General features: G+C 44.1%; 1 protein-coding gene and 2 long non-coding RNA genes across 5 annotated transcripts; 1 reads left to right on the forward strand and 2 right to left on the reverse strand.

Annotated features, from left to right (window-relative positions):
* Positions 1–7,352: 7,352 nt before the first annotated feature.
* LOC139794909 (uncharacterized) lies at positions 7,353–8,140 on the reverse strand. The gene is made up of 2 exons (XR_011725306.1): positions 8,052–8,140; positions 7,353–7,450 (listed from the first exon to the last, which is right to left on the reverse strand). It is a non-coding gene; the product is annotated as an uncharacterized lncRNA (long non-coding RNA).
* Positions 8,141–8,237: 97 nt separating this feature from the next.
* On the forward strand, positions 8,238–18,353 carry PPIL6 (peptidylprolyl isomerase like 6). Of its 3 annotated transcripts, none has more exons than XM_071741194.1 (8): positions 8,238–8,451; positions 9,660–9,755; positions 10,208–10,396; positions 11,318–11,380; positions 11,537–11,684; positions 13,007–13,063; positions 16,539–16,674; positions 18,134–18,353. In XM_071741194.1, exons 1-8 carry the CDS (start codon positions 8,365–8,367, stop codon positions 18,243–18,245), a joined length of 888 nt encoding a protein of 295 aa, XP_071597295.1. In that variant the 5' UTR covers positions 8,238–8,364; the 3' UTR covers positions 18,246–18,353. The 3 variants fall into 3 exon arrangements, with proteins under 3 accessions (XP_071597295.1, XP_071597296.1, XP_071597297.1); XM_071741195.1 differs by having other exon boundaries at positions 10,268–10,396; XM_071741196.1 differs by lacking the exon at positions 16,539–16,674 and having other exon boundaries at positions 18,134–18,235.
* Positions 18,354–24,101: 5,748 nt separating this feature from the next.
* Positions 24,102–24,727, reverse strand: LOC139794907 (uncharacterized). Its single transcript, XR_011725302.1, has 2 exons — positions 24,381–24,727; positions 24,102–24,272 (listed from the first exon to the last, which is right to left on the reverse strand). It is a non-coding gene; the product is annotated as an uncharacterized lncRNA (long non-coding RNA).
* Between the last annotated feature and the right edge of the window lie 1,097 nt (positions 24,728–25,824).

The raw sequence follows: 25,824 nt of genomic DNA on the forward strand, positions 1-25,824 counted from the left end.
AATGCCAACAGCATCCTGGCCTGTATCAGAAACTGTGGCCAACAGGACCAGGGAGAAGGGATTGTGCCCCTGTACTTAGGCCGCACTTTAAATACTGAGTTCAGTTTTGAGTGTTTCATAACAAGGACACAGAAGTGCTGAATCATGTCCAAAGAAGAGCAATAAAGTTGATGAAGGGTATAGAGCACGAGGCTTACAAGGAGAAACAGAGGGAAGTGGCTTTGTTTACTCTGAAGAAAAGGAGCCTGAAGGGGGAGACCTCAATGTTCTGTACAGCTACCCGAAAGGAGGTTGTGGGGAGGTGAGTGTTGGCCTCTTATCTCAAATAAAAAGTATTGAAATAGGAAGAAATGGCCTCAAGTTGTGACAGAAAACATTTAGATTGGATATTGGGAAGAATTTCTTTACTGAAAGGGTTTTCAGGCACTGGAACAGGCTGCTCGGGGAAGTGGTGGAGTCACCATCCCTGGTGGTATTTAAAAGATGTGTAGATGTGGTGCCAAGGGACATGGCTTAGTGAGAGACTTGGCAGTTCTATGTTAATGGTTGAACTCGATCATATTTAAGGTCTTTTCCAACCAAAATGATTCTGTGACTTCTCTGATGAAATCAACATTACCTGAACTACTGTCAAGCTTGAGATAACCACTACCTTTTGCAAAGCTAACACCAGATGTCTTTATGTTTAATGAGCTTTCTCTCTGCATAATTTTCTGTGTGATCATTCCCTGAAGTGCATTTTGACTTTCTGACTACCAGATTTGTTTGTTTTCACTTGAAACTATTGCAGTCTTTGCCTGGCCCTGCACCCCCCCCTTTCTGTTTTCCTTGTGCTGTACAAGTTTTGCTACTCAAACATGCTTTAGCCATTGCACTTGAGTAGTGGCAATGAGATGTGGTGGCAACATTGGACAACTGAAAACCCCAAATTCTGCTCTTAGTTCTCCTCACTGTCTGTGTGACTCTGGGCAGGGTAGTTGACCTCTGTGCCTTAGTTGCATCATGGAGTTAGCATGGGCAGCATTCACGTGCTCTGCCAAGCACTTTGAAGAGCTCTTGATGCTGAAGACCCTGTTCATTGAAGTGCAGAATTCTCTTCCTGGCAGGGCTCAGTCTAAGCTTAGGAGCCAACTCATATTTAAAGATTTATTTTTATGTAATTTTGAGAGCAAAATATAATGCTACTTTTAATAGGCGTTAAAACTGGTAACTGTTTTCGTGGGGACTTAAACAATGGATAGAATCACTTTAGAGCATCATGAGCTATATGTAAGAGGGGAATATCACATTGAAGTTGTACAGCTACTTTTGCTGACTAGATTAGATGTGTACAGGTTGTTTTCAGTGATTGATTTTGACATCTTAATAAAATGCCATGCCAGAATACATGCTTTGCATTTTGAAGTTTGGCTACCGGTAACATCTCATGTAGTGCACTTGTGTGTTAAAATCCAGATAAAATGCCCCTGGTACTTAGAGTGATGTTCTCAATGGTCACCTCACTTTTAAAATGTCATACTTGTGATTTACTTTGATTTAACAAATGAAAAGAGTAAGAATCAAGGGATTAGCAGGTGAACTTAAAAGCAAAACAAAAGATCTTTTCTACATGCTTGGTTTCTATGACTGCCCAGAGAGAGTCACTGGCATAAAAAACCCAGTGCCTAGAATGACAGAATAATTTAAAGTGGAAGGGACTTTGAGAGGCCATCTGGCCCATCACCTTCCTCTAAGCAGGTGAACCCTGGTCATGTTGCTGTTGTCTGGTTGAGTTTTGAACGATTCCAGGCTTGGAGACCCTCAACCTCTCTAGCCCACCAGTTCCAGTGACCATATTCACAGTGAAAAAAAAAATTATATTTAACTGGAATTTCCCATGTTCTGGTTTTATCCACTACCTCTTATTCTGCTGCTGTGTCTCCAAGAAGTCTCTTCTCTATACCATCCCATTAGGTATTTGAATACAGCAGTAAGGTTCTCCCAAAACCTTCTGCTCTGAAGGCCTGAACAAGCCCAGCTCTCAGCCTTCTCCATTGTGTGCACCAGCTCTTAAATCACCTTGGTGAGTTGCTGCTGCCCTCAGTGCAGTATGGCACTGTCTGGTTTGTTCTGGGGAGCCCCAGTTCTGGGTGAGGTTTCTCGCTCAAGTCAAGACTACTCAGCCAGCTCCTGGCTGTGTGCTGCAGAAGTTTGGGTGAGTAGCTCCATTTTATCGAAGTACTACTTACAGTTTTTATACAGAGATCATGAGAAGGGTAGACAGAATAAATCAATGCAAACAAACCAAAAAACAAGCAACCAAACAAACAAAAAACCAGAACAAAACTATCCCTCAGCGAAGCTCTATTTAAGGCATTTCACCTTTTCTCTCCTCTCAGAATGGAGAAATGAAATTTCTGTACTTTTCTGCCACCAAAGAGAACCAGTATACACTGCAGCTGTACTTCAGAAGCTTGAAGTCTTGATCTGTAAGACCAGATGAAAAAAATACACTAAAGCTTGTTACTGTGGCTATGAAAATCTTACTAATTAATTGTAAATTTAAGCTTACAATAAATATTCTGGTGGATTCATACTGACGACTGGATTTTAGCTAAAACACTGTAATATGAAGCCATAATATGTCTGGTCATAAGTTTACAGGAGCTTGCACTGAGTTCTTTCTCTGCCATATACTTATGAATCCAGAAATGCTTAAAAGCTGGCTACAAGCTAAATTCTGAGAATACTGGTAAAGTAACCATTAAATACTGTCCTCTTTTTTTTTTTTCTTTTTTTTTTTTTTAACTTTGATTTGTTCATTATGAAGTTCTTGTGGGATTAAGTCTGATGCTTGAGCCACTATCACATAGTGATTGCTCAGTGTGTGACTTAAAAGAGTGAAGTTTTGGAATCTTCTTTCACTTCTCTACCAAATAACCAGTGAAGAAAAAAGTTTCTGTGGGTAACACAGCAGTGACTCATCTTGCACTCTGCATTGCTTAAGCTCTCAGCACATCTTGTAGCTTGCACTTGAGAAGCTCGTACAGTTCCTCACACCACAAATGTTGCTTTTCATTTCCTTTCTAAAGAATGCATTTCTACTAAAGATGAAAATAAATCCCTTTTCTGTGTGTGCAGTTTTAAGGTTGCAAGTGAAGCCCAGGATTGCTTTAAATTTAAAAGGAAACTCCTTCAGCTTTGCTTTTTAGCCTAGGTGCTACAGGGAACTGTATAGCTAAAAAAATGTGTGCCTAAACACACATTTTGTAGCTCTCTGTATCTTTACTACTTAGCCACTAAACACCTCATTTTTTCACACAATCTTCTTATCAATTCCATCTCACTGCTTGCTGTGTTGATTTCAGATGTAAACCCAGGAAAATGCGTAGACCACAGAAAGCTCCAGTTTTGTGAGCAACTAACACAATTGTTTTTTTATTCTACTCAGCTACTGTGTAGTTGAATTCTAAAATGATTTTACTATTCTTTTTCCAAACACAAGTTCATGAAAGTTGGGCTTTTTCTGAGATTTTTGGCTGGTTCTTTAGGTGAAAGATAAAAAAAAAGTCCTGAGGGGTAAACATGCTGTGTTAAGTGAGCATTTGACTGTTGTGTGTACGCCTACTCTGCTTACCAATTATATTCATGTTTTAGCTGCAAATAGCATTTATTGACCTCAACACTCAAAAGTTGAAAAGAGTTTGGTGTTCCATGGTTTTTAATCCTTGGTTTGTTTCCTGCTCAGAGGAACTAAAAAAGCAGTTTTTATAGTAATTTCCTCCTGTTGAAGAAGTGGGGGAGGAGATGACTGTTTCACCATGAACTATTTCAAACACAAGTCACAGGTGAAGTTTGGGCTGTTGAGCCTGGCATCCATCTTGCCAGTAACTCAATAAAGGATTTTGCTTGTATCTCTTTATTTGCAAAAAGCTCAGTTTGCTAGGTTTAGCTGCTTAGGCATTGTGATGCTGTTCATGGTTGGTGTTGCTAAGACCTGCCCTGGGTACTGGGATTTTTTTTTTTTTTTTCTTCAATCTTTTCCCACTTCACCTTAAATAACAACAGTCCTATGTGCTTCATCCTTTTTCTGGTCCTCCATAACCATGGTGAACAATCCATGTTTTTCTACAGCAGATGGACCACTGTTCCTCTCTGACCCAAGCAATTCTTCTAAAGAGAAAAAAATCATGTAGGCCTGTTCTAAGTGAACCAGCATTTCACTGTAATACGGTTAGTGCTCATTTCTGGCTAATTTTAATATTTTAATATTAATTATTCAATTTTTGTATTTTAATCCTACCTAATTGAATGTATTTTTGAAATAGGAGGCTGCAGAGCTTTGCTTCAGTTAGCAACTACCCTCTCTCTGTCCTCCAAGGTTTTCTATCCACCACAGTTGTTGCCCATTGTCTGAACATTCCTGAAGTTGACCAATTCTGAGATGTGTTTGTGAGTCTTCCCTTCAGCCCACTGGATACTCCTTGTCCTTAAATGCAGAATGCTTTGTGACTACAGCAGTCACCTGGAGAACTTCAGCTGGCTGTGTACAGCCCTGTTAGTATTTTGACATCTTCAAAATCAGGTTATCCTTTCAGCTTTGCTTTAAACTTCATGATAAAGTCATGTTGGTTTCTACTTTCCACCTGAAGACTAAGTTTCTGGAGGTCTTTCTGGAGCTGAAATTCTTTCCTGCCCTGGTGGTAGGAAGACCTTTTTTGAAGATTCCTGGGCTTTTGGGTTTTTTTTTGTTTAGACTGCTTGGTAATCTAACAGCTGCACAGCATCTGTCTGAGGCAGCCCAAGGACCTGGAGTGAAACAGAAGTGGTGGTCACCCTCTAGACTTAACAGCACACTGCTGTGGTTCAGCAGCTTCAGCAGATAAGATGTAGATTGTTTCTTCTCCAGGTGTTTGCTATTTGGCATTTGTGTCTCCAACAAGCATGCCATTATCCTTTATGCAGCTTTCAGCTGTAGTCATCTGACTCACTCTGCACCAAAATGTCACTGGGTGACCCCTACCAGCCCTCCTGGCAGAGTACCTTGACATTAGGGCTCTCTCTGAAGTGTTAGGTTGATTTAATTAATCCAATCTGATTTAATTAATCCAATCTGCCTTTCTGTTCTCTTTTCCAGTCTCTTTCAGATGCTGTCTTGCACTGAAAGGAACTGAAATGTCTGCAGCCACAACAGGTGGAGAGGTCTGGAGTGAGAAAACCCTCTGACAACTCTACAGAAGCAAAACTCTGGGGTGTCATGTCAGGGCATGTGTGCACATTTCAAAGGACTTCTTGTTTCCAAAGGCTGCCCTGCCTTTGAAAGCATTTCAGTGTCATTGTTTAAACAATGTGCTGTACAATTTTTTCATAGAATCACTGAATTATCATGGTTGGAAAAGACCTTCAAGATCCTCAAGTCCAACCATTAACCTAAAACTGGTAAGATCTTGACTAAGTCATATCCCAGAGCACTGTGTCTATATGACTCTTTAATACCTCCAGAGAGAAAGCTCATTAAAGACACCTGTTGTTTGCTTTGCAAAAAGTATTGGCTATCTTAAGCTTGACAGTAATTCAGGTAATGTTGATTTCATCAGAGAAGTCACAGAATCATTGTGGTTGGAAAAGACCTTGAAGATGATTGAGTTCAACTATTAACAGCACTGCCAAGTCCCTCACTAAGCCATGTCCCTTGGCACCACATCTACACATCTTTTAAATACCACCAGGGATGGTGACTCCACCACTGCCTCTTCTAATTTCTGATAACCCTTTAAGTGAATAAATTCTTCTGAACATCCAATCTAAATCTCCCCTGATGCAACTTGAGGCCTTTTGTCCTTTCACTTGTAACCTCATTGAACAGGCTGATCCCCACCTCTTCACACCCTCCTTTCAGGTAGATGTAGAGAGTGATAAAGTCTCCCCTCAGCCTCTTCTCCAGGCTAAACAACTCCAGCTCTTGCAACTGCTCTTTGTAAGACTTCTTGTGCTTTTCATACTTTTCTTCATGCTAAACATTGCTCACTCCAAACCTAGTGCAGCACAGTATGGCTGCCCCAGCTGTGAGGGCACAGCTGTACCAGCAAGCTCTCACATAACTCTTAGCACCAGCAAAATGCTTATGAACATCTAAGAAATACGAATAAGCTTGCAGAACAACACTGGATTGTCATAAATAAGCAGCAGAAAGAAGCTGAAATGAAGAGTAATCATCCAGTTTAAGATTTTTGAGATAGACTGAGAAATACTTGAATATATATAATGATAAATGGCAGCCTGTTGAATAGATTCTTATGTACCTGAATTATGAAGTGATGAGAACAGTACCAGAGAAATGAAAGCCAGAATGGATAGAGACAGCAAGTGAACAGTGGCTCTTGGCTTGCTCTTTTTTAAAAAAGCCCATCGTAAATTTGCAGAACAGGATCCTGTACAGCTACTGACATTACTGGCTTGTTGGCTAAAACATTAGGCTTGTTTGGGTAATTGTTACTTTTCTGTACTGCTAATAATATTATGCTCATTTGGCTAATTGCTGCTTTTCTTCTTGATTTTATTGTTTTACTATCAGTAGGATGTTTATAGTTAATTCCCTTTCTTGCCCACAATGACAGTAAGCATCTCCACGAGTAGAAATTCTCAGGAAAAAAAAAAACCCACCACAACACAGCTGAATATTTTTTTTAGAAAGAAAAAGGAATAACAGAAGCCAGTCCTATGTATGTACAGAATTGCATTTCAGAAACAAAATTTGTTTGCAGATTTAAGCACATTTATGAAATGCAGACGTCAATCTGTTTGGGTTTTTTAAAAAAATAATATGCAGTGGATTGCTCTGATTTTAATACTTATGATTTTTAGTACAAAAAGGAGAAAAAGGACATTTTAAAAGGCCAAATAAGTTTCTTTTGTATTAATCTGTATCAAACTGAAAATATGGATGTAAAGAAAAATAGGTAGTGAATATTTTTTGAAGCTTCTCTTCTTGACTTTATATTAGGCTGCTATAGACTTTTTTTAGCTGTATCAGAAGTCACAGTCTTTGACACCATGAGGATGGAGCTCTGCAAATCCCAACAAAATAGTTACCTAAGTGTGACTTGGATGCATTGCTTTAAGAAAATTCCACTGAGCTGTACACAGACCAGAACCTTCAGGGCTGCATGGGGGAGCCCTTCTGCAACTTGTGGTTTCCTTCTCAGCTTGAACTTTTTACAGGCATCAGCAGTTTAGAAACATCCAGCTGAGAAACTATAGACTGTTTGGTCTGGCTCTGTGGTTACATACAAATTTGTCACTTTACAGAGCCACTTAGATATATAATTGACAAAAAAAAAAAAAAAAAAAAAAAAAAAAAAAAAGAGTGCACATTGTTATTAGGATGAGAAAGAAATGTATTTTTAATTGTATTTAAAACGGGTTCCTTCTGCAGAATATAGTTTTCACAGGAAAAGCACAACTGTCTGATCTGCAAAAAGATTTTTACGTGATAAATATGTATTTTTCCTGAGTATGTGGTAATTGTTGCATTGCTCCATCATGTCATGAAAAAGTAGGCAATTTTTTTACATGACATTCAGTTCACTTTTGCCATTTCTAACACCAGCATCTCCTAAAATTCACCTTGCTCAGAGATGAAAAATGACCTGACCCAGCTGTGCTGAACTTACAGCTGTCCTACAAAACTGTTTTTTGCACATGCTGCATTAGCCCAAAGCTGCCAGAGTGGCACAATCCTTGCTGTGGGAGCTGTGACCCCTCTGGAAACCCCAGGTCTGGGTCCTGCACTGGGCTGCCAGCAGGAATGATGTCTCAGCAGCACCCAGTGAATACAGATGTGGGGAGGAGTTTCTGCATCAAAAGGAGATGTAATTAAGCTGTAAATCTCGTTGCCATGGGATTTTGTGGGTGCTGGATATGTGTATTTGCTTGAAATGCAATGAAGTTCACATAACTAAGAGCCACCAAGGGCAATTAGACACAAAGATGCCTGGAAATCCTTGAGCAGAGGCTCACCAGAGGCAGGGAGAGTAAAGGGAAGCATTGCTCTCATGTTTGCTTATTCTTACCACTTTTTGTTGGTGGTCTGCTATTAGCAACCGCTGGCAACAGGATCTTCATCCTTTCCTTTAAATAATCCTGTACTGACGGTATCCATCATGAGCTCTGGAGAAAGCTGCCTGGAGTGAAACGTGTGCCCTGTGTAACCACCCCCTTCAGGGGGATCAGAGCATTCCTCACTCTCCCACAGGCTCGAAACCCGCTTACACTCAGTTCGGGAAGTGCCGGGGGATGCGGGGTGGGTCTGTGCCTCTTGGCGTCCCGCGTTGCCGTGGATCCAGGCTCTGTTGATGGAGTCGGACTCACAGTGGCCAGGGTGCCATGGGCCCGCAGCGAGAGGCTGTGATGGTGACGGTGGTGGGGCTGCTCCGGGACCGCCCTTTCCATGTGGCCAAATGTGCAGCAGAGGTAACCCCCCGGGGCTTCAACTGGGCTGGGAGCAGCAAGGGAGGGATCTGGGCTGGAAGTAAATAAGCAGAAGAATGCCTGCACCTGGCAGGCAGTTCTTAGGAAGAAAATATTCTGAATTTTGGGTTTTTGCCCTTCTTCAGCTCTGCCAGGCACAGTGTTATGCAGGATACGGGGGGGGGGGGGGCCTCTGTTGTAGGATGCTCACTTCCATGTTCCTACACCTCCAAGAAATTTTACAGCTGTGTAATGCTGTGTAAGACACCATGCACGCTGCAGCTCTGCCCAACTAAGTAGGCAGCTTATAACAAGTCCCTGGATGCAGCTCTGTCGGTGCAAATGAGAAAAAAAAGAAACCCCGGGGGGGAGTTTGCAGAGTTTTCATGAACAGCTCAGCTGTGCGGCAGATACCCAGCATGCAGCCCCCCATGGGGTGCACGGTGCTGACCTTTATGCCCTCCCTGCCTCTGAGTTTATCTGCCAGGCTTGTTCCCCAGCGTTATTTGCAGCTGACGAAGCTCTGACATCTATCAGCAGCCCTAAGGACACGCCAAGCAGATAAGCTGCAGAGGGGGTGTGCCACCATCCCAACAATAGCAACTGTGAGCTGAATAGAAAGTCCTTTGCTTTGTTTTTTTTCAAGACCAGCTCGGCTGGCTTTAAGCCACAGCTTGTGGCACTTGTGTGCCGCAGGCCACATGGAGATGAGGCTAAAGCCTCAAGGATGTCCCATATCTAAATAACAGCGTGTTCCTGAGGCAATGGTAGAAGCAAGGGAGAATGGAAAGGTTCAACTTGCAGCCTTCACTAAGCCACTTGCTTGCCCCAAGGCCCTGGGATGGTAGAGGACGGTGACTCCCTGTGCATGCAAAAATGATGCTCAGCAGCATCTTGGAATGTCCCACTGCTCACAGTGGGGAGAGGGATGGGTAGGAAGTGCCAGCATCATTCAGTAATATTAGTGAAGCAGCCCTCCATAGAAAAAACAAGACCACTACATCTGCAAACAGGGATTTAGGCCAATTTGAGGGTATTTCTGCCAGTGTTTGAAATTATGCCAGAGGCATGAGGGATGCAGTGCAACAACTTTATTTGCATGTGGCTTAGGTTGTAGTTCATGTGGGAAATACAAGCTGTTCTAGGACAGAGTGCAGGACAGTATCAAACTGCTTGTAAACATTTTTTTTTTCCTTATCTTGAAAATACAGGCTCTGAAGCTGAAGTTTCCGAGCAAGTTTACAGACCCTGTAATAGAGCCTTTAGTAGAATTTGCATGGCATGAATATTTGGAGGAGAAAAAGAAGGTAACTCTTGCATCCTCAGGTTTTTGGACGTGAGTCCTTTTCCCTGGGTTTCAGCCTCTCCCAGCTTGTTGCCATCCTCAGGTTTGAGAAGTGAGCTTTTCCATCCACATTTATTTAACATTCTCAGAAATCCCTTCTCAGAAACCCAGCCTCTCTGGGTGCTTTTCCTGTTCAGTCTGAGCCAAAGTCTGTCCCACAAAGTAACACTCAGATGACTGTTGTCACTATGATGTCCCATAGCAGTGGGGTCCAAACCTTCAGGGCACATAACATCAGCACACCTCGCCAAAAGCTGCTGCCCAGTTCCTGCCAGCTGGATGGATTTGTGGTTTTGAGAGTCAGAAAGGCATAAAAACACCACAGGCCACTTTACCTGTGGTGGATATTACTGACTGCTTCTCCACTAAATGTGTAACGAATCCCTGGAGGATTGTTGTCCCTCTGAAACACAGGAACTGAGAGGTGAGGTGTGGGCATACACCTCCTCAGTGATGTGCTTCCTTGATGGCCAGCTGCTGGGGGATGAGAAGAAGATGCTCAAGTGGGCTCACCATGAGTGGGGCTACCGTGACTTCAAGCCCAAGGCACTTTACCAAGCGATCGCTGAGGATTTCTACACCAAATACCTGAAAAGCAGCCAGGCAAGTAGCACTGTTTTACACAGAGTACAAGTAAAGTGGCTGGAGAGGTGGTCAGATGAAGGGGGAGGTACTGCTAGGAGGAAGGAGAGTGGGCACAGTGGTGGCAGTTTCTTGGTTTTCTGCCCCAAGATAGCAGGGCTGGAGCTGGGGCTGGGCAGCCAGCAGGGAGCATCAATCCATGGGCAGCACAGTCTCCATGTCTCTCAGCAGCAGGGAAGGGGCTAACTCTAGCCCAGATGCCTGGCACATTTTAACTGCTTCAGTGTTGAACAGTCTGACAAAAGCATATTGCTGACCATGCTTTAATGTGCTGCTCCAAAATCCTACGCCACCCAGCCCTTAGCTACCAAAATTCTTGGATACCTTGTTCTTGGGTACCAAAAGCCCAAGTGGCAACCCTCTCCTTTCCCAGCCAAGACCTCCTGAAATGTTGTGGTTTTGTGAGGTATGATACTGCCAGCACCAGCACAGTGTTAGGGGCAGAGAAAAATAAATGTCATATCAAAATGAATACCACAGAAGATGTAGCATTGATTTGAGGATGGCTGGAAAGAGCAAGAAGTGTCTGTTTTGGTGGGATTGCTGGTGGAATCCTGTGGATCCCTTTATTCCTGCAGAATTGTTTATTCCTGCCTGCATCATATAGGCTGCAATAGTCCTGTAAATAAATGCAAGATGAAGGAGCGGGCCCTGCCCAGTAATTTGCTTTTTACACAGTGTTGAGATTATCTCTGCCCAGAATGAAGCAAAACATCCTCTACCTTGTTTGTTTATTTAAACAAAATAGTAGAAAAGTTGCAGCAATCCTGCAGACCTTTCTGATACCATTTACTGCTGGCCCCTGGTCTGCATTAAGAAGCAAGGGCAGCAGGAAGAGCTGAACTTTCCCCCTCACTGCCTTTGTTTTTCTGCTTTAAACAGCACGTGTTTGTGTACCTGGAGATTGCCATTGAGGAACAGCCCATCGGCAGGTTGCTCTTTGAGGTAGGTTACAGAGGAGAAAAGAAAAAGTGAGGAACAAGCACATCCAGCATAGTTGTTTCCCCTGCTTAAGGAGCAGGGAGAGTGGAGGTCAGCTAGGAATTTCACACGTTGTCAGCTAGGAATTTCACACATATTTTCCCCTTCTCACTTTTGCAGCTCTTTTCAGACATGTGTCCCAGGACCTGTGAGAATTTCCGGGCTCTGTGCTGCGGAGAAGCAAAGTCCCTCCTTGATGGCAGAGAGCTCACCTACAAAGATTCCCTTTTTCATCGTATTGTGAAAAACGGGTGGATCCAAGGAGGAGGTGGGTTTCCAGGTGTCCTGAGTCAATCCAAGTTACAGCAGAAGTGGGGTGGGATGACCTGCATGAATAACAACAGCCTTCATCCACAGAGACAACTGCATGACAAAACTGATCTCTGCAGAATAATTCATAGAATCATAGAATCATAGAATTGGCTGGGTTGGAAGGGACCTCAGAGATCATCAAGTCCAACCCTTGATCCACTACCGCTGCAGTTACCAGACCATGGCACTGAGTGCCACATCCAGTCTCTTTTTAAATATCTCCAGGGATGGAGAATCCACCACTTCCCTGTGCAGCCCATTCCAATACCTGATCACCCTCTCAGTAAAGAAATTCTTTCTAATATCCAACCTAAACCTCCCCTGGCACAACTTGAGACCGTGCCCTCTTGTCTTGCTGAGAGTTGCCTGGGAAAAGAGACCAACCCCCCCCTGGCTACCCCCTCCTTTCAGGGAGTTGTAGAGAGTGATGAGGTCTCCTCTGAGCCTCCTCTTCTCCAGGCTGAACAGCCCCAGCTCCCTCAGCCTCTCCTCATAGGATCTGTGCTCAAGTCCCTTCACCAGCCTCCTTGCTCTTCTCTGGACCTGCTCCAGCACCTCAGTCTCCTTCCTGAACTGAGGGGCCCAGAACTGGACACAGGACTCAAGCTGTGGCCTCTCCAGTGCTGAGTACAGGGGCAGAATCCCTTCCCCGTCCCTGCTGGCCACGCTGTTCCTGATACAGGCCAGGATGCCATTGGCCTTCTTGGCCACCTGGGCACACTGCTGGCTCATGTTCAGCTTCCTGTCAATCCAGACTCCCAGGTCCCTTTCTGTCTGGCTGCTCTCCAACCAGACCAACAATTCTTTACGGATGTAGCTATAAAGAACAGAAAACATTTTCTTTTTTAGACATTTCAATTTCTAAACATAGGAACAATTTGAATAATGTGTTCTTTTGATTAACCAAGACCTTTTCAAAAGAATTTAGGAAACTAATTGACAGCATTAACTGTCTCCCGTGAATTTCTTTGGTAAGTTGTTAGGAAACTAATTGGAAACATGAAAACACTAAGAATATCCATAGGAACACATATTACTTGTTTTATGGAGATATTAATTTTGCAAAGTATCTTTTAGGATGGAAGCAGAGTTCTTCCCAAAGGTCTTTTAAAGTTTTGTTAGTAAAACAGAAAGATGGATGCAGTTGTTCCCCATAGCTGATGTGCAACCCACATCTCTGGCCTCAGCTGATCTGACAACCTCAGCTGTTCACAGATAACCCCTAATAACACCTGTGCTAATACTGGCTTCTGATGGTCACTTTTCTCTACCCTACAGACATCATAACCGGAAAGGGAGACAAAGGAGAGTCAATTTATGGCCTCACCTTTGAAGGTATGTTTCTGCAGCACTCTTGCTACACAAATGGCAAATTTCTGCACAGCTCAGATCAGTAAGATCTGGACTTATTCACAGAATAACCTGGGAATTTCCTTTCATCTCTCTAAAGCTAAAGGGTTTACTTTTCAGTCAGAATTATCTGCTTGTATTGGCGTGAGCACCCTGCTTTAGTGAGGACACTTCTTTGATCTACAACTTTGTCACCCTCCTCTGCTGTCCCCAGTCCAAGGCTTAGCTCCACCAGCCCCTTCGCTCTGCCTAAATGAGAGCTGATGGTCACCCAATGCCTACTTCAAACAGCAAATACTCACCTTTGTGGACAGGACTTTAGAAATGCATAAGTGGAGTAGCTCCAGATCTCCCTACTACTTGTTTAAATGCATTTAAAGTAGTGGAAGCAAGTTAGATTTAACTCTAGATTTCCTGGACATCAGGCAGATTTTCAGGCTTGGGCTACACACTGCAGGCATCACTGCCAGAGGCTACTTGGCTCTGTGTGGGAATTATACTGGGGAATTGACTTCTCAAACTCACATTAAACCATGAAAATCAAGAATTGACAAATATGAGCTAAGTTTTACCAAAACAGTTCCCCCATAGTGGTAAAAAGTAATAAAATCTAAAGAAAAAAAAGAACATTGTAACATGCAGTATTTAAGGAAAGCAATCTATATAATTGACATAGACATTTGGGATCTTCTGATCCCCAAAAGATCTCTACCCATAAAGACATTTAATGAGTTAAAGCACTTCTGAAACTGATTTATGTTGCTGTGTATAAAAACTTTCCCACTGCCAATGGTGCAAAAGATGTGACATTTGAGCAGGCTGGGCAGCAGCTAAAAGTGAGATCAGAAATGCCAAGTATAGTTCAAAACTTTCTTTCCCAAGACACTGAGAGCCAGCTCATGAGGAGAAGCCACTCTCATCTTGAAGTCCTGGGATGGACAGAGTAAAAACCCACCCAGAGGTGGGTCTCTGGCCTGCTCTGTCCAGCCAAGCTGAAGTGCTGGCAGTCAGGAAAGCTGCTGGAAGTGGAAGCCCTGCAACAGGGATTTAAGGTATATCCTGCAGGAAATACTGCAGGATATCTAGAGTGGGCTGGAAGGGGGAAAAGTAATTTCTTTGATGCTGAAGCTCCTGAAATAGCAGCATGCCTTCATTCTGGAGACATGCTCAGGAAGAACATAAGGTGGTACTGGAAAATAATGGGACTGGGTATTGAATTGTTTGCAAGGCAGATGTTACCGAGGATTTAGAAGTCTGTGAATCCTTTTCTCCAGCAATGCTGCCCAATAGATTTGTAATGGTAGACATCTCACATCCTTTGCATCTTCTGTTTGGGCAGAAGTTATCTGCAGAGGAAAATGAGTTTGAGCATGTGTAGGTTCCTGTGTACTGAGGAGAGCCACACAGATGCTGCACGGGGCCCAGCCCAGTGCAAAGCATTTTGCTCCTGGCTCAATCCTCCTCCCCCAGGTAAAGCTTGTGCTTTGCTTGTGCTACCCAGGAAAAGAGCTGCCATGTCATGTGGGAAGGTGATAATGCATCAAAAATCACTTAAGTAACTTTAAGGTGGATTTGATTTGGAAGGTGTCAGCCTTGAAAGTGTCCCTGGAGGAGTTTTGTTACTCATATTGCACATGCTCCACCTGCTGATGTATTAAAGGAGAGGATTACCAATTCTTCCTCTCTGTCCTTTTGATTAAAAGTAGCTTTTTATCCTTGAGAAAGGGCTCCACTTGGGTATGCCTTTCTATTTTAAGGCTCATATTGCTTTCACAGTACTTCCCACCAAACTATTGTACACTGAGGGTAGAGGACAAATATCTTCAATATCTGAAAAGGGTGAGAGATGCCTCTGTCAGTCAGCAATGTTCTGGGAGACTCCGCACTTGGCACACGTCCGGGCACTGCAACGCTTCCTGAAATTAATGGGACGCAACCACGTTCTCTTGTAATGAGCTGAAAGGACTGAGGTAATCACAGAGAAGCACTCAGACTAGAGTGTCATGTCACAGGACAAAGCATCCTACTCCAAAATCAGTCTGCTGAAGTAATTTTGTAAACCACAAGGCAGTGGCCAGGAAGTCACTGTTCAGTTAAAATTTAATTACCGTTTTAATGAATCACTTTCTGAGAAGAGCACGCAAACATGGTAAAAGAATTTTAAAAATAACCAAAGAACCATAAAATCCAGACATTTCTACAGTTTTCTTTAGGCTTGTTGAGAGGTTAGTGCAGCTCTTGACTGCTTGCTATGGCCAGGTTGGAGACAGGTAACAGAGGAGACTGGGATCTGTGCTGCTCTGCACCTTGTGGCTGTGCTCCCTTCCACAGAGGAGAAGGAATCAAATCCTAACCATCATCTTTCAAACCCAAGGATGCCTTTCCCCAGGCACCCCTCTAGAGAACTGCTTTGTCTCTCCCTACCCAGCCCCACCTCAGCGAGCATGGAGCAGCTTCTTCACCTCCTCACAGTTCCTGCTGACTCTTGCCCTGTGTTCCTCATCGCCTGCCTCCTCTCCTGGCCCCAGCTCCTGGATAAAGCTGCTGTTCTGGGAGCACCCTGACTTCTTTGGCTACATCCCTCCTCTCCAGTTATTTAGCTCCGTTACTTTATTTGGCTGAAGAAGTCCTCCTGTGCACATCACTGAGCACTGGGAGCAGATAGGCATCCCACCCCACAGTCCTGCCCTCAGAGCCCTGTCTCTGCTCATGGGGGATGCTTGGAGCACCTGCTCTGCCTCCCTGCTCTTTCATCTGCTCAATGGGAATAATCCCAAGTAGCTGTGGGGAAATGCTGCACTAAGTACCCTGATCACCTCCATCAAAAGGCATTACAGACTGACAACAGGGAGCCGGAGGCATCATTGTTTTGGCTCTGACATTCAGAAATACCTAGAGTGCTTTTTCTTGAATATTTTTCATTAGCTTTTTTTCAAGGACATTGAGTAGCTCCAGGCTTAACTCACCTGAGACTTGATGAGACATTTGGGGGAACAGGAGAAGGGGGAGAGACCTTACAGCAGCTTTCCAGTACCTTAAGTGGCCTACAGGAAAGCTGGAGAGGGAGTCCTTATAAGGACATGTAGTGAAAGGACAAGGGGTAATGGTTTTAAGCTGGAAGAGGGGAGATTTGGTCAGACATTAGGAACAAATTCTTTACTCTGAAGGTGGTGAGACACTGGCGCAGATTGCCCAGGGAAGCTGTGGATGCCCCCTCCCTGGAAGTCTTCAAGACCAGGTTGGATGGGTCTTGGAGCTATCTGGTCTAGTGGAAGGTGTCCCTGTGCAGCCATGGCATGGTGGAACTAGATGATCTTTAAGGTCCCTTCCAACCTAAACCAAAAGGGGTAGTGGGGAGGAAGGGAAGCTTGTGGGAGCTGGCAAAAGGTAGCTGCATGGTGAAAAAGCAGCAAAGGGAGTAACACAGCTGCAGCCTTTCATACCTGAACTCTTTCCCTAGACGAAAACTTCTCCATCCATCACAAGGGAAGAGGGGTCCTTGGGATGGCCAACAAGGGCCGCCACAGCAATGGCTCACAGTTCTACATCACCCTCCAGCCATCTCCCTACCTGGACAAAAAATATGTGGCTTTTGGGTACGTACACACAAGCTTGTTACCGCTGCAATGCACAGGAGGTGGCCCTGGCCCTATGGGACATTGCTGCCCAGGAGGAAAAGTCCATGAAATTGCAACAGCAGCTGCAACAGGGATGCCTCTGGCCAGAGGGAGCATGGATAAATCAGATTTGACACTCAACCTTCCCTTTTTCTGGCCTTGGCTTCCTCAAGCTGGAAAACAAAGCTAAGCAGAGGCCTCTCCAGGATGAAGGCTACAAATCCATATCTCCATAGCTCAGTGCCAGCCAAAGATGGTCCCTGATGGACAGGGGAGGTGTTCAGGCAAAGCCTTTAGGCTCTTCTCTGCATCCGTGAGCTGAAAGAAATGATCTCAGTGAATGCATGCGGAAAGCTTTTTCTCAGTAGGCCAATGCAGAGGGCTGGCCTTGTTAAGGCTTTTAGATTTTCAGGAGTGTAAGAAGGGAGATTATTGCTCTGAGCAGTTTGCTTGATATAAGAGAGTAAAATAAGTATTATCATAGAGAGAGAAATTCACAGTGCACTTTCCATGTAACAACATAATGGAGAAAACCATCATTTTTAACGGAAGTAAAAACACAACTGTACAAAGAGCAAGCCAAAGCCAGTTGCTGGCTGGATATATTTATAACTAGCAGTATTTACCTCAAGTTCTGCCTTGCCACCTGCTCTGCGTAATTTGAAAGATGCAGTATCCATGATCTTACAGCATCACAGAATGGTTTAGGTTGAAAGGAATCTTAAAGATCATCTAGGTCCAACCTCCCTGCCCTGGTCCTCGTAAATCTGAGTGGGAATTTAATCCTGAGTGAGTAAAAAGCAGCCACAGCATACAGTGAGGACATCCAGGCCCTTTGGTGCCCTGCTTGGGCAGAGGTTGTCTGCAATGTCCTCCCTGTTTGGTACCAGTGTGCTGAATGGGATGGGATGGGATATAGTATGAAGCTTTCCAGAGTACCACTGGCTTTCATCTCCACACCAGCACCTGCAGGAGGCACAGCTCCCACACTGTGGGAGCATGACAAGCTGAAAATCAGACAGGCTGCAACATGTGGTGGTATTTTTAGGATTCAAACTGGCACTGTGAACGAAGAAATATATTTCTCAGGATTCTAGTACTGCCACTTCTGACAGCATGTCTCTTGACTTCTTTCTCCCCAGAAGTAATGTTCATTTGTACCTGGACCACATGGTACAATGGTTATTTCTTTAAGTAGCTGTAGCTGCACAAAGCCATATTTTCACTTCTAAAATGCTAACTAGAGGCTACTTAATCAAGAACCAGTGGTTTTTGCCACCTTATTGCGAGGAAAACCTCCTTAAAGAACACCACAGGAGCAGCATGTCAGCAGATAACCAGTGCCTGGGTTTGTTATGGCCTTGTACAAACTACAAGGAGTTTGTGGAGATGGTTTTGGACAGAGGGAGATCATAAATGCACTTTCTCCCTCTTGCAGGCAACTGATTGAGGGCACAGACGTCCTCCAGAGACTGGAAGCCGTACCTACAGATAACGAAAGGCCTACAGTACCCTGCAAGATTATTAACTGTGGGACCTTCGAGCCATGATCACCAGCTGATCCTGTCTGCTGTAAGGTAGAGCACTATTTTCCACTCAGTTTTTTACAGACTGGGATGGATCTCACTCAAGAGAACGATAAAAACCGTTCTTGCACACGTGAATGGCTTAGAATCATTCCTTTGACTTACATAGAGGTTCGTGAGCTGTTCAAAGCATTTTTACAGAAGTATAGAAAAAGACCTGTGAACATAACCCAGTGACAGTCTACATTTCATGGGAAATGGTGTTAATATTGTTATATAGTGACAAGCAGATACAATAAAATGCACATATGGCTAAAGCACAGTTGGACGGGTGGATACAAACATAGAGGTATAGAGATACCTGTTCCTGGCTCATTTCTGCTTCTACCACAACCTCTACAGCACAATTTCCCAGCTGCGTTTGCCCAGTACAGCTCAGATACCAGATGTAGGCTGCATATGGTAGTGCAGACATCTTAGAGGAAAAGATGAACAAAAAATACTTTGCAGAGCTGAGGCCTCTCTGAATGCCATAGATTTGATCCTGTACTGTAAACAAAAGTAACAGCTTTGCAATCGGATGGGGCTGCATCAGGCTAAAACCAGGAGATGTTAGAGCAGACGTAAGCTTTAAGTGATTTTATTTTTCAGATGGTCTCAAATAACAAAATTGTGATGCCACTTAAGCAGAGGAAAATATTGTTTATGAAGTTGCTGCAAAACAGGAAATTTTAAGGTTATGCATGGATGCACATATATATTACACAATGATTGCTGGTGTCAGGGATTTCTAACATGCAAGACCTTTCTGATGTACAGGGCAGAGCTTGGGCATGGGTGGCTTCAGTAGAGGACAGCAGGTAAGCATTAAGAGATAAATCAAAATGCAGTCTGGAAAAAAAGCCCATAACCAAGCGTGTTGGAAGTTCAAAGGAAAGAGCATTCATTTGGTGGGCTCAGATGCAGCTACAAAGTTAAACCAGCCCTGCTGTGCCAGGGCTACACAGGCACCATCAGCCTACAGCTCTCTCCCTGCTTTCCAGCACTGTGAAGATTCCCGTGCTGAGTGACCTTTGCTCCTGGGCTCCCTGTGCGAGCTGCTAAACCCCACAAAACAACGCCTGTGTAAATTGGGAAAGGCTGGATTAGAGAAGTATTAGGAGAGACCTAATTTTGTCTGAGCTTAAGCCCATGAATTTCATGAGAAGCAACGTGCTTAAATTTATTTGCTGAATGGGAATTAGTTTAACAAACTGGCAAGGGTTTAACTGAATGCCTGAAGAGGGCACAGGCCTCGAGCCATCTCCCCATGCTCCAAGTACAGAGATTGTCTTAAATTTAGCAAGGGAATTTAGGTTTTTCTTTACTTAGTGGAAGAAAACAGAAAGATCCTTTAATAAGAAATATCAGTATATGTCTGTAGCTTTTTAAGGAGACTTTAACACATTTTATTGTCTAAAGCATTCTACAATCTATACAGAGACTACTAAATATGAACTGAGTCTTTTGTAGGAACATTTCAATTCAATTAAGCTGCCTAGAGAATACATATTTTAACTTCATCATTTTGTGCCAAAGGTGAAAATCTAGTATTGTATTTTCTTCATAACATAACACATCTCCTGACAAATTACATTTCCTTAATAATAGAGACTGTTGCTATAAAACGATATGGATTCAAAACACAGTATTGAGAGGCTCTTACTTCTTGCAAGGATTTTAAATTGTATTCAAATGTTTAAATATAAAAGTCAGAAAATCATTTTAGTTCTGCGGGTTACAGAGGACAATGCTAAAAGACTCATTAATTGGCTTTTTACTTGCTATTGGCTTGGTCACCCACAGTAGGTCTGCTCTGAGGCACGATTGTGCCTCACTGTCCCCAGCATCCCCATTGGGCAAGAGCACAGCAGGTGCCTGGGTCCAAACAACCTGAGTTCAGCAGGCATCAGAGGACAGAAGCTCATGCTCTGGAAGTGTTCAGGATCCCTCAGGGCAAGCAAATGCCTGATCATGTCAAGTATAGAAAGCTGGTCCCATGTCAAAAGTCACAAGTATGGTGGTTGGATGTATAACATGCAGGATTGGAATCTAGAAGAGCCCTACAGAGTGACTGGGCAGGGGACAACTGGTTGAAGTTACACCACTTGTAAAATGTTATAATGAGGAGAGCACAACCAGGAAACGTTTTGAATTTCAGGCACAATGATCTTTCAGTCAAGCCACAATTATTGTATTTGCCTTAGTCATGACAGGACAGTGCCAGACAAACTGTGGTTAAAACTTTCATCCAGTATTAAGGTCACCTACAAGAGAGAGTGGGTCTTTCAACCCTGACTCCCCAGTGCTGGCAAACTGGATGTGCTTAAGGAGCTCAAGACAACAAACCACGAAATGGAGAAGAATCACCTTAACCTTAATCCCAATGATGTTTGGTGCTATATTTTCTTTTGTAATCTACATCTCTGACCTAGTCATTAGGAATTCCTTGCCTCCTCTGAGAGAGCCAGACCAGAGCACTGGTGTCTGCAAGCATCCAGAGGACTTGCAAGGCCAGAGGCAAGCCACAGGATCTCCAAGAGGCTGGGAAATTCATGGGCAGTCTGCAGATGACTTCCATTGCAAACTGCTGGTTTTGGAGAAGTTCCCTTCCCCAGAAACCATGAACAAAAATTCCCTTCTATAAAATGCAGATGGAAGCAATCTGCATCCTAAGAAAACGACTACCTTACTGGATTATGCAGTGTTTTATTTATGTAATGTGTAACTGCTGTAGGAAAAATCAGTGTCTTTCAAGTTCTGCTTTATTAGTTTTATGCTGAGCTTCTTACTCCAGGAAAACACTCTCAGAAATTGCTCTAAATGAAAAGTGATGAAAGAAGCCCTCAGACTACAAAAAAGTTATTTTCTTTGTACAAGCATATGCATTGAAATTGCAAGGACAGCGTGCTAATAAACCATGGACTTCAGTCATTACCCCTTACTAATGCAAGCACTGATCAGATGAAAGTTGGAGTGTGAAGTCATTGACTGCATCATTGTTCACCTACTCTGAGGTCAGAGGGTTCCTGAATCTGACCCAGGAGGGCTACCAAGGTCAACAGAAATTTTTGGGTAGCCCCTCAGTTACGTAGATTCTCCACACTGAACTGGGGAAGTCCTGGGATCTTTTTTTATGCTATCATTTTAATTCTATTAGGTGAGCCTTAGACAACATATTTCATCCTCCTACAGGCCAGCCTCACTTCCCTCTGTATACTGACATGGCTATAGCACTCTGCTATTGTCCTTCGTTGCCTTGGATACCCTTACTAAAATACTGTTGACCCCCCAGCTGTAAATCAGAGATTAAAGAGTTTTTGCCACCAATTCCAAGGAGAAAACCAGTACTCCAAAGGATCAACTATGCAGCATGTTAAATGGAGAATGATGTAACAGCTACTGCATAAGAAAATGGAAAGATCTTACAAACTAAATAGGAAGAAGGTCATCCAGTTCCAACCCCTCTGCATAGGCAGGGACACCTTCCACTAGATCAGGTTGCACAAGGCCCCATCCAACCTGGCTCAGAGGGTTCTGGCTCAGAATGTCACACAGGACAGTGTGGAATGCTGTGCACAGGTCCATGCAGATGGCATCTGTTGCTCTGCCTTTGTCCACTGAGGCATTACATGACCCCATCATAAAAGGCCACCAAATCAGCCAGGCAGGACTTGCCCTTAGTGAAGCCGTGTTGGGTGTCACCAACCACCCCTTTGTTATCTGCTTGCCTTAGCAGAGCCTGCAGGAGGATCTGCTCCAGGATCTTGCCAGGCACAGCGGTGAGACTTGCTGTCTGTAGTTCCCTTAAGTTCTTTTTTTTTTTTCTTTTTTTAAGATGGGGGTTATGTTTCCCCTTTTCCAGTCAGCAGGAACTTCACCAGACTGCCATGACTTTTCAAATGTGATGGAAGTGGCTTTGCAGCTTCATCCACCAGTTCTTTCAGGACTCATTGGCGAATCCCATCAGGTTCCATGGATTTGTTCACCTGCAGCGTGGGATCAAAATCCCTGTTATCACATCTTGCCCAGCACCAATAGATACAACATGATCTGCTGTGGTTCCCAGTCATTTTTTACTTTTAAAATGTGCTTCCCTAAAATGAACATTTGCAGACCCTTAGCTTTTACCCATTTTTGCCAAGTACTTTACATAAATGTCCAGTAATGTAGTGATTGGAATTCCTTGTAGATTCAAAACAGAGGCTGATGCCTTACTAACCACTATTTATACATAACAGTGCAATGAAAAATGAATACAGTGATGAATGTGGTATTTTAAATCCAGCAACAATCCAGACTGCCATAATCCTGCTGACTGTATGCTACAACAAAGTCCTGAGATGCTGACTTTAAGAAAAAACAGACAAACCCCATTTATCATTCACTTGGATTCCCACCAGCTCCCAAGATTCCACAATCAACATGTTTTCACTTGATTGTGGAGACAAGCTGTAGCTGTAACTCTTGGCCTGCTGCTAATCTTAGTTCTGTTTTATTTTGTACTTAATTTTGCCTCAGTTTTTTTCATATATATACACACACACTAATTAGAGTCTCATCTTTTATAAATAGTATTTAACACTTCCTATTTGTTTTCACTCTCAAGAGAGATGTTTAGTGCATAAACCTCATGAAATGCAGACTGCAGCAACCACAGCATGCCATGTGTCCAGTAACTGCTACTGCATCCCTCATAAAACACTGTGGTAACTGCTAGAGATATCATTTCATATCATAACCCACAAGAACTGCAAAAAGGAAAACCTGAGTTCAAGTACTGCCACGTATCTAGTAAAACCACAAGAGAGCCTGTGAATCAAGCCCTGATCCTAGTAGGAGACCTTTGGTCCTTGTCCCAGAAGACATAAAAATCTGCACAGGTGTGGCCAGGAGGGGTGAGTGGAAAGCACAGGAAACTTGTATATTCAATACTCACTGTAGTTTCGGTTAGGTTGCAGTATATATTTATGCTGGTCCTCAATTTTTGTTTTTTTCAGGCTGCTTATTCCAAGTTAGAACAGAAACACAATATTTTCATAATGAACGTGAAAATTATTCCTTTATAGAGACAGCAACTTTAATCATATTACTGGAGTAACTGAACTATTTTACAGTAACAGTACAGCACAAAGCACATGGAGAATAAAAGATATCTGAAGTGAGTGTGAGACTTCAGTAATTCTATGACTTTTCAGAACTAAATTCAGATGTCATTGGCATTTATATCCAATGACCAAATGTTTGGTCTCTTTACTGCAGCAGCTAGAAAGCTCTTGTTCATACTCCAAAATTGATCTCTGTTGTTTTCTTTGTGTTTCCCTTTTTCTTACATTTTCATTCTGACTCCACTGCAGGAAAGCAAAGCATTAGCCAACTGGCCACTAGCAGAAGCACCACAAAATATGACAGTGCAGCAGCTTGTCACAAAGCTATGTACCCAAATAATGTATTAGCAACAGCCCTACAGACCTTTCCAGAGCTGACACAGTAATCATGATGGGTAACCTCCCCTAAAGTTTCTGAAGTGGTATTGGTCTCTTGGCAATAAAACACCTTCAGAAAAAACATTAAATGGAAGATTAAGCTAGAGATTTATTTGGCAGTTTCCTCTTTACTGCCCAGGTCCAGCTCACACTTAAGATGGAAGAATCTTCCTGATTATAACTCTTCTCTTTCATTTGTCCCTTCATTCTGGTGGCATTTCTCTCAAATCAGGACCATACTAAAACTTGCTTTATAGCACTAGCTTGTCTCTCCTTGACTGCAAGCAGACAGGGATGTTTGCCTTGGTTTCCCAACACTTGCCTGTGCTGGCATTGCACAAAATGTTGAGGCAGGTTTATACAAACAGATTTTTATTTGCAGAGGCCACTGTTGATGGTATACATTCACTCAAATGGCATTCAGAAAAAAAAAAAGGACTGAGTAGAGGAGAAATATAGGCAGAGCAGGAACTCGTTTCCATGATAGGGTTCCCAAACATCCTTCTCCAAGTTCTCTACAGTGCAGCTGAAGGTGATAGCAAAAACAGAGGTTACAATTTTTACCATCCTTTCTCTCTAGTACTACAGGCGTTTCACTGTGGACCTACTCAACCTCCCAGTATGATGTTCCCACCTGTGATGGCACCAGCACTGACTGGAGCCCAGCAGGATGAACACACCCACCCGTTGCACAGTGATAAAATCTATGTGTGATTATTATTGATTAATAATTATTTCAACTACTGTTGAAATAATTGGAGCAGATCCAAAGGAGGGCAACTGGGCTGGTGAAGTGACTCAAGCACAGATCCTATGAGGAGAGGCTGAGGGAGCTGGGGCTGTTCAGGCTGGAGAAGAGGAGGCTCAGGGGAGACCTCATCACTCTCTACAATTCCCTGAAAGGAGGGTGTAGCCAGGTGGGGGTCGGTCTCTTTTCCCAGGCAACCCTCAGCAAGACAAGAGGGCACGGTCTCAAGTTGTGCCGGGGGAGGTTTAGGTTGGACATCAGAAAGAATTTCTTTACTGAGAGGGTGATCAAGCATTGGAATGGGCTGCCCAGGGAAGTGGTGGATTCTCCGTCCCTGGAGATATTTAAAAAGAGACTGGATGTGGCACTCAGTGCCATGGTCTGGTAACTGCAGTGGTAGTGGATCAAGGGTTGGACTTGATGATCTCTGAGGTCTCTTCCAACCCAGCCAATTCTATGATTCTATGTACGACTTGCTAAGTTTTCACAGGGTAGAAAAGGGGTAGGAAAAGAAGAGGTGAACTTCACATTCACACCTCTAGCAATAGCTTTGTGAGAGCAATCTACCACAAAAAAAAAAAAAAAAAAAAAAAAAAAAAAAAAGCCGTGCTGGATGGGGTTGCAAGGGTACAAAAGTTGGTACCCGAGGTGCCGTAAGATCAGAGTATCACGGGGGGAGCATTTGGGTCAGCAACCCCAAGGAAGGCCGCAGTTCTCAGGCGACAGTGTGCGGACCTGTGCTCCGGGGCCAGGCTGCGGAGCACCGAGCACTCAGGAAAAGGCAGGCTTGGCCGGCCGGCCGGTCTCGAACAGCTTTACCGAAGAGCTCCCTCAGCCTCTTCCCGCCCCGGCCCGCAGCTGCTGGAAGGCACGGGCCGCCATGGCCGCCGGCCGGCCCGCAAGGCAGAGGGAAGGAGGCGCCTCACCGCTGCCGGCCCTCCCCGGGCGGCCCCTGTCTGCTGGTGGGAGCGTCTCGCCCCTCACCGCTCGGTACGACCCCCAACAAGCGGTCGTTCGCCCACCCCCACTCTGGAGAACCAGCAGAGACCGGCGACCACCGGCCGGCCGCTACTCACGGAGAGCGGTGGCAGTGGGAAGAAGGAACCCACCGCGCCTCGGCCCCGCCCCCCGCCGCCGTTCTGCGACCCCCGATGAGGCGGAGGGAAGAGGGAAGGAGGGGGGGCTGGGGGAGTTCGTCACGGGCGGGAAACGCTTCCCCGGGGAAGCGAAAGCAGGGACCGTTCTATTGCTCGCTGAAGATGGGGGGGAGTTGGGGGGGGGGGGGGGGTAAAGGCTGGTCAGAACCACGGCACCGCCCCAGCTAATCCGG

This window comes from Heliangelus exortis, chromosome 3 (genome assembly GCF_036169615.1).
Source record: "Heliangelus exortis chromosome 3, bHelExo1.hap1, whole genome shotgun sequence".
Lineage (NCBI taxonomy): Eukaryota > Metazoa > Chordata > Aves > Apodiformes > Trochilidae > Heliangelus > Heliangelus exortis.

Coding starts and splice junctions, on each gene's coding strand:
- PPIL6 (XM_071741194.1), top strand. CDS start 8,365: ATGGGCCCGCAGCGAGAGGCTGTGATGGTGACGGTGGTGGGGCTGCTC. Junction 11,381..11,536: donor TCGGCAGGTTGCTCTTTGAG/GTAGGTTACAGA, acceptor TCACTTTTGCAG/CTCTTTTCAGACATGTGTCC. Junction 16,675..18,133: donor AAAAAATATGTGGCTTTTGG/GTACGTACACAC, acceptor TCCCTCTTGCAG/GCAACTGATTGAGGGCACAG.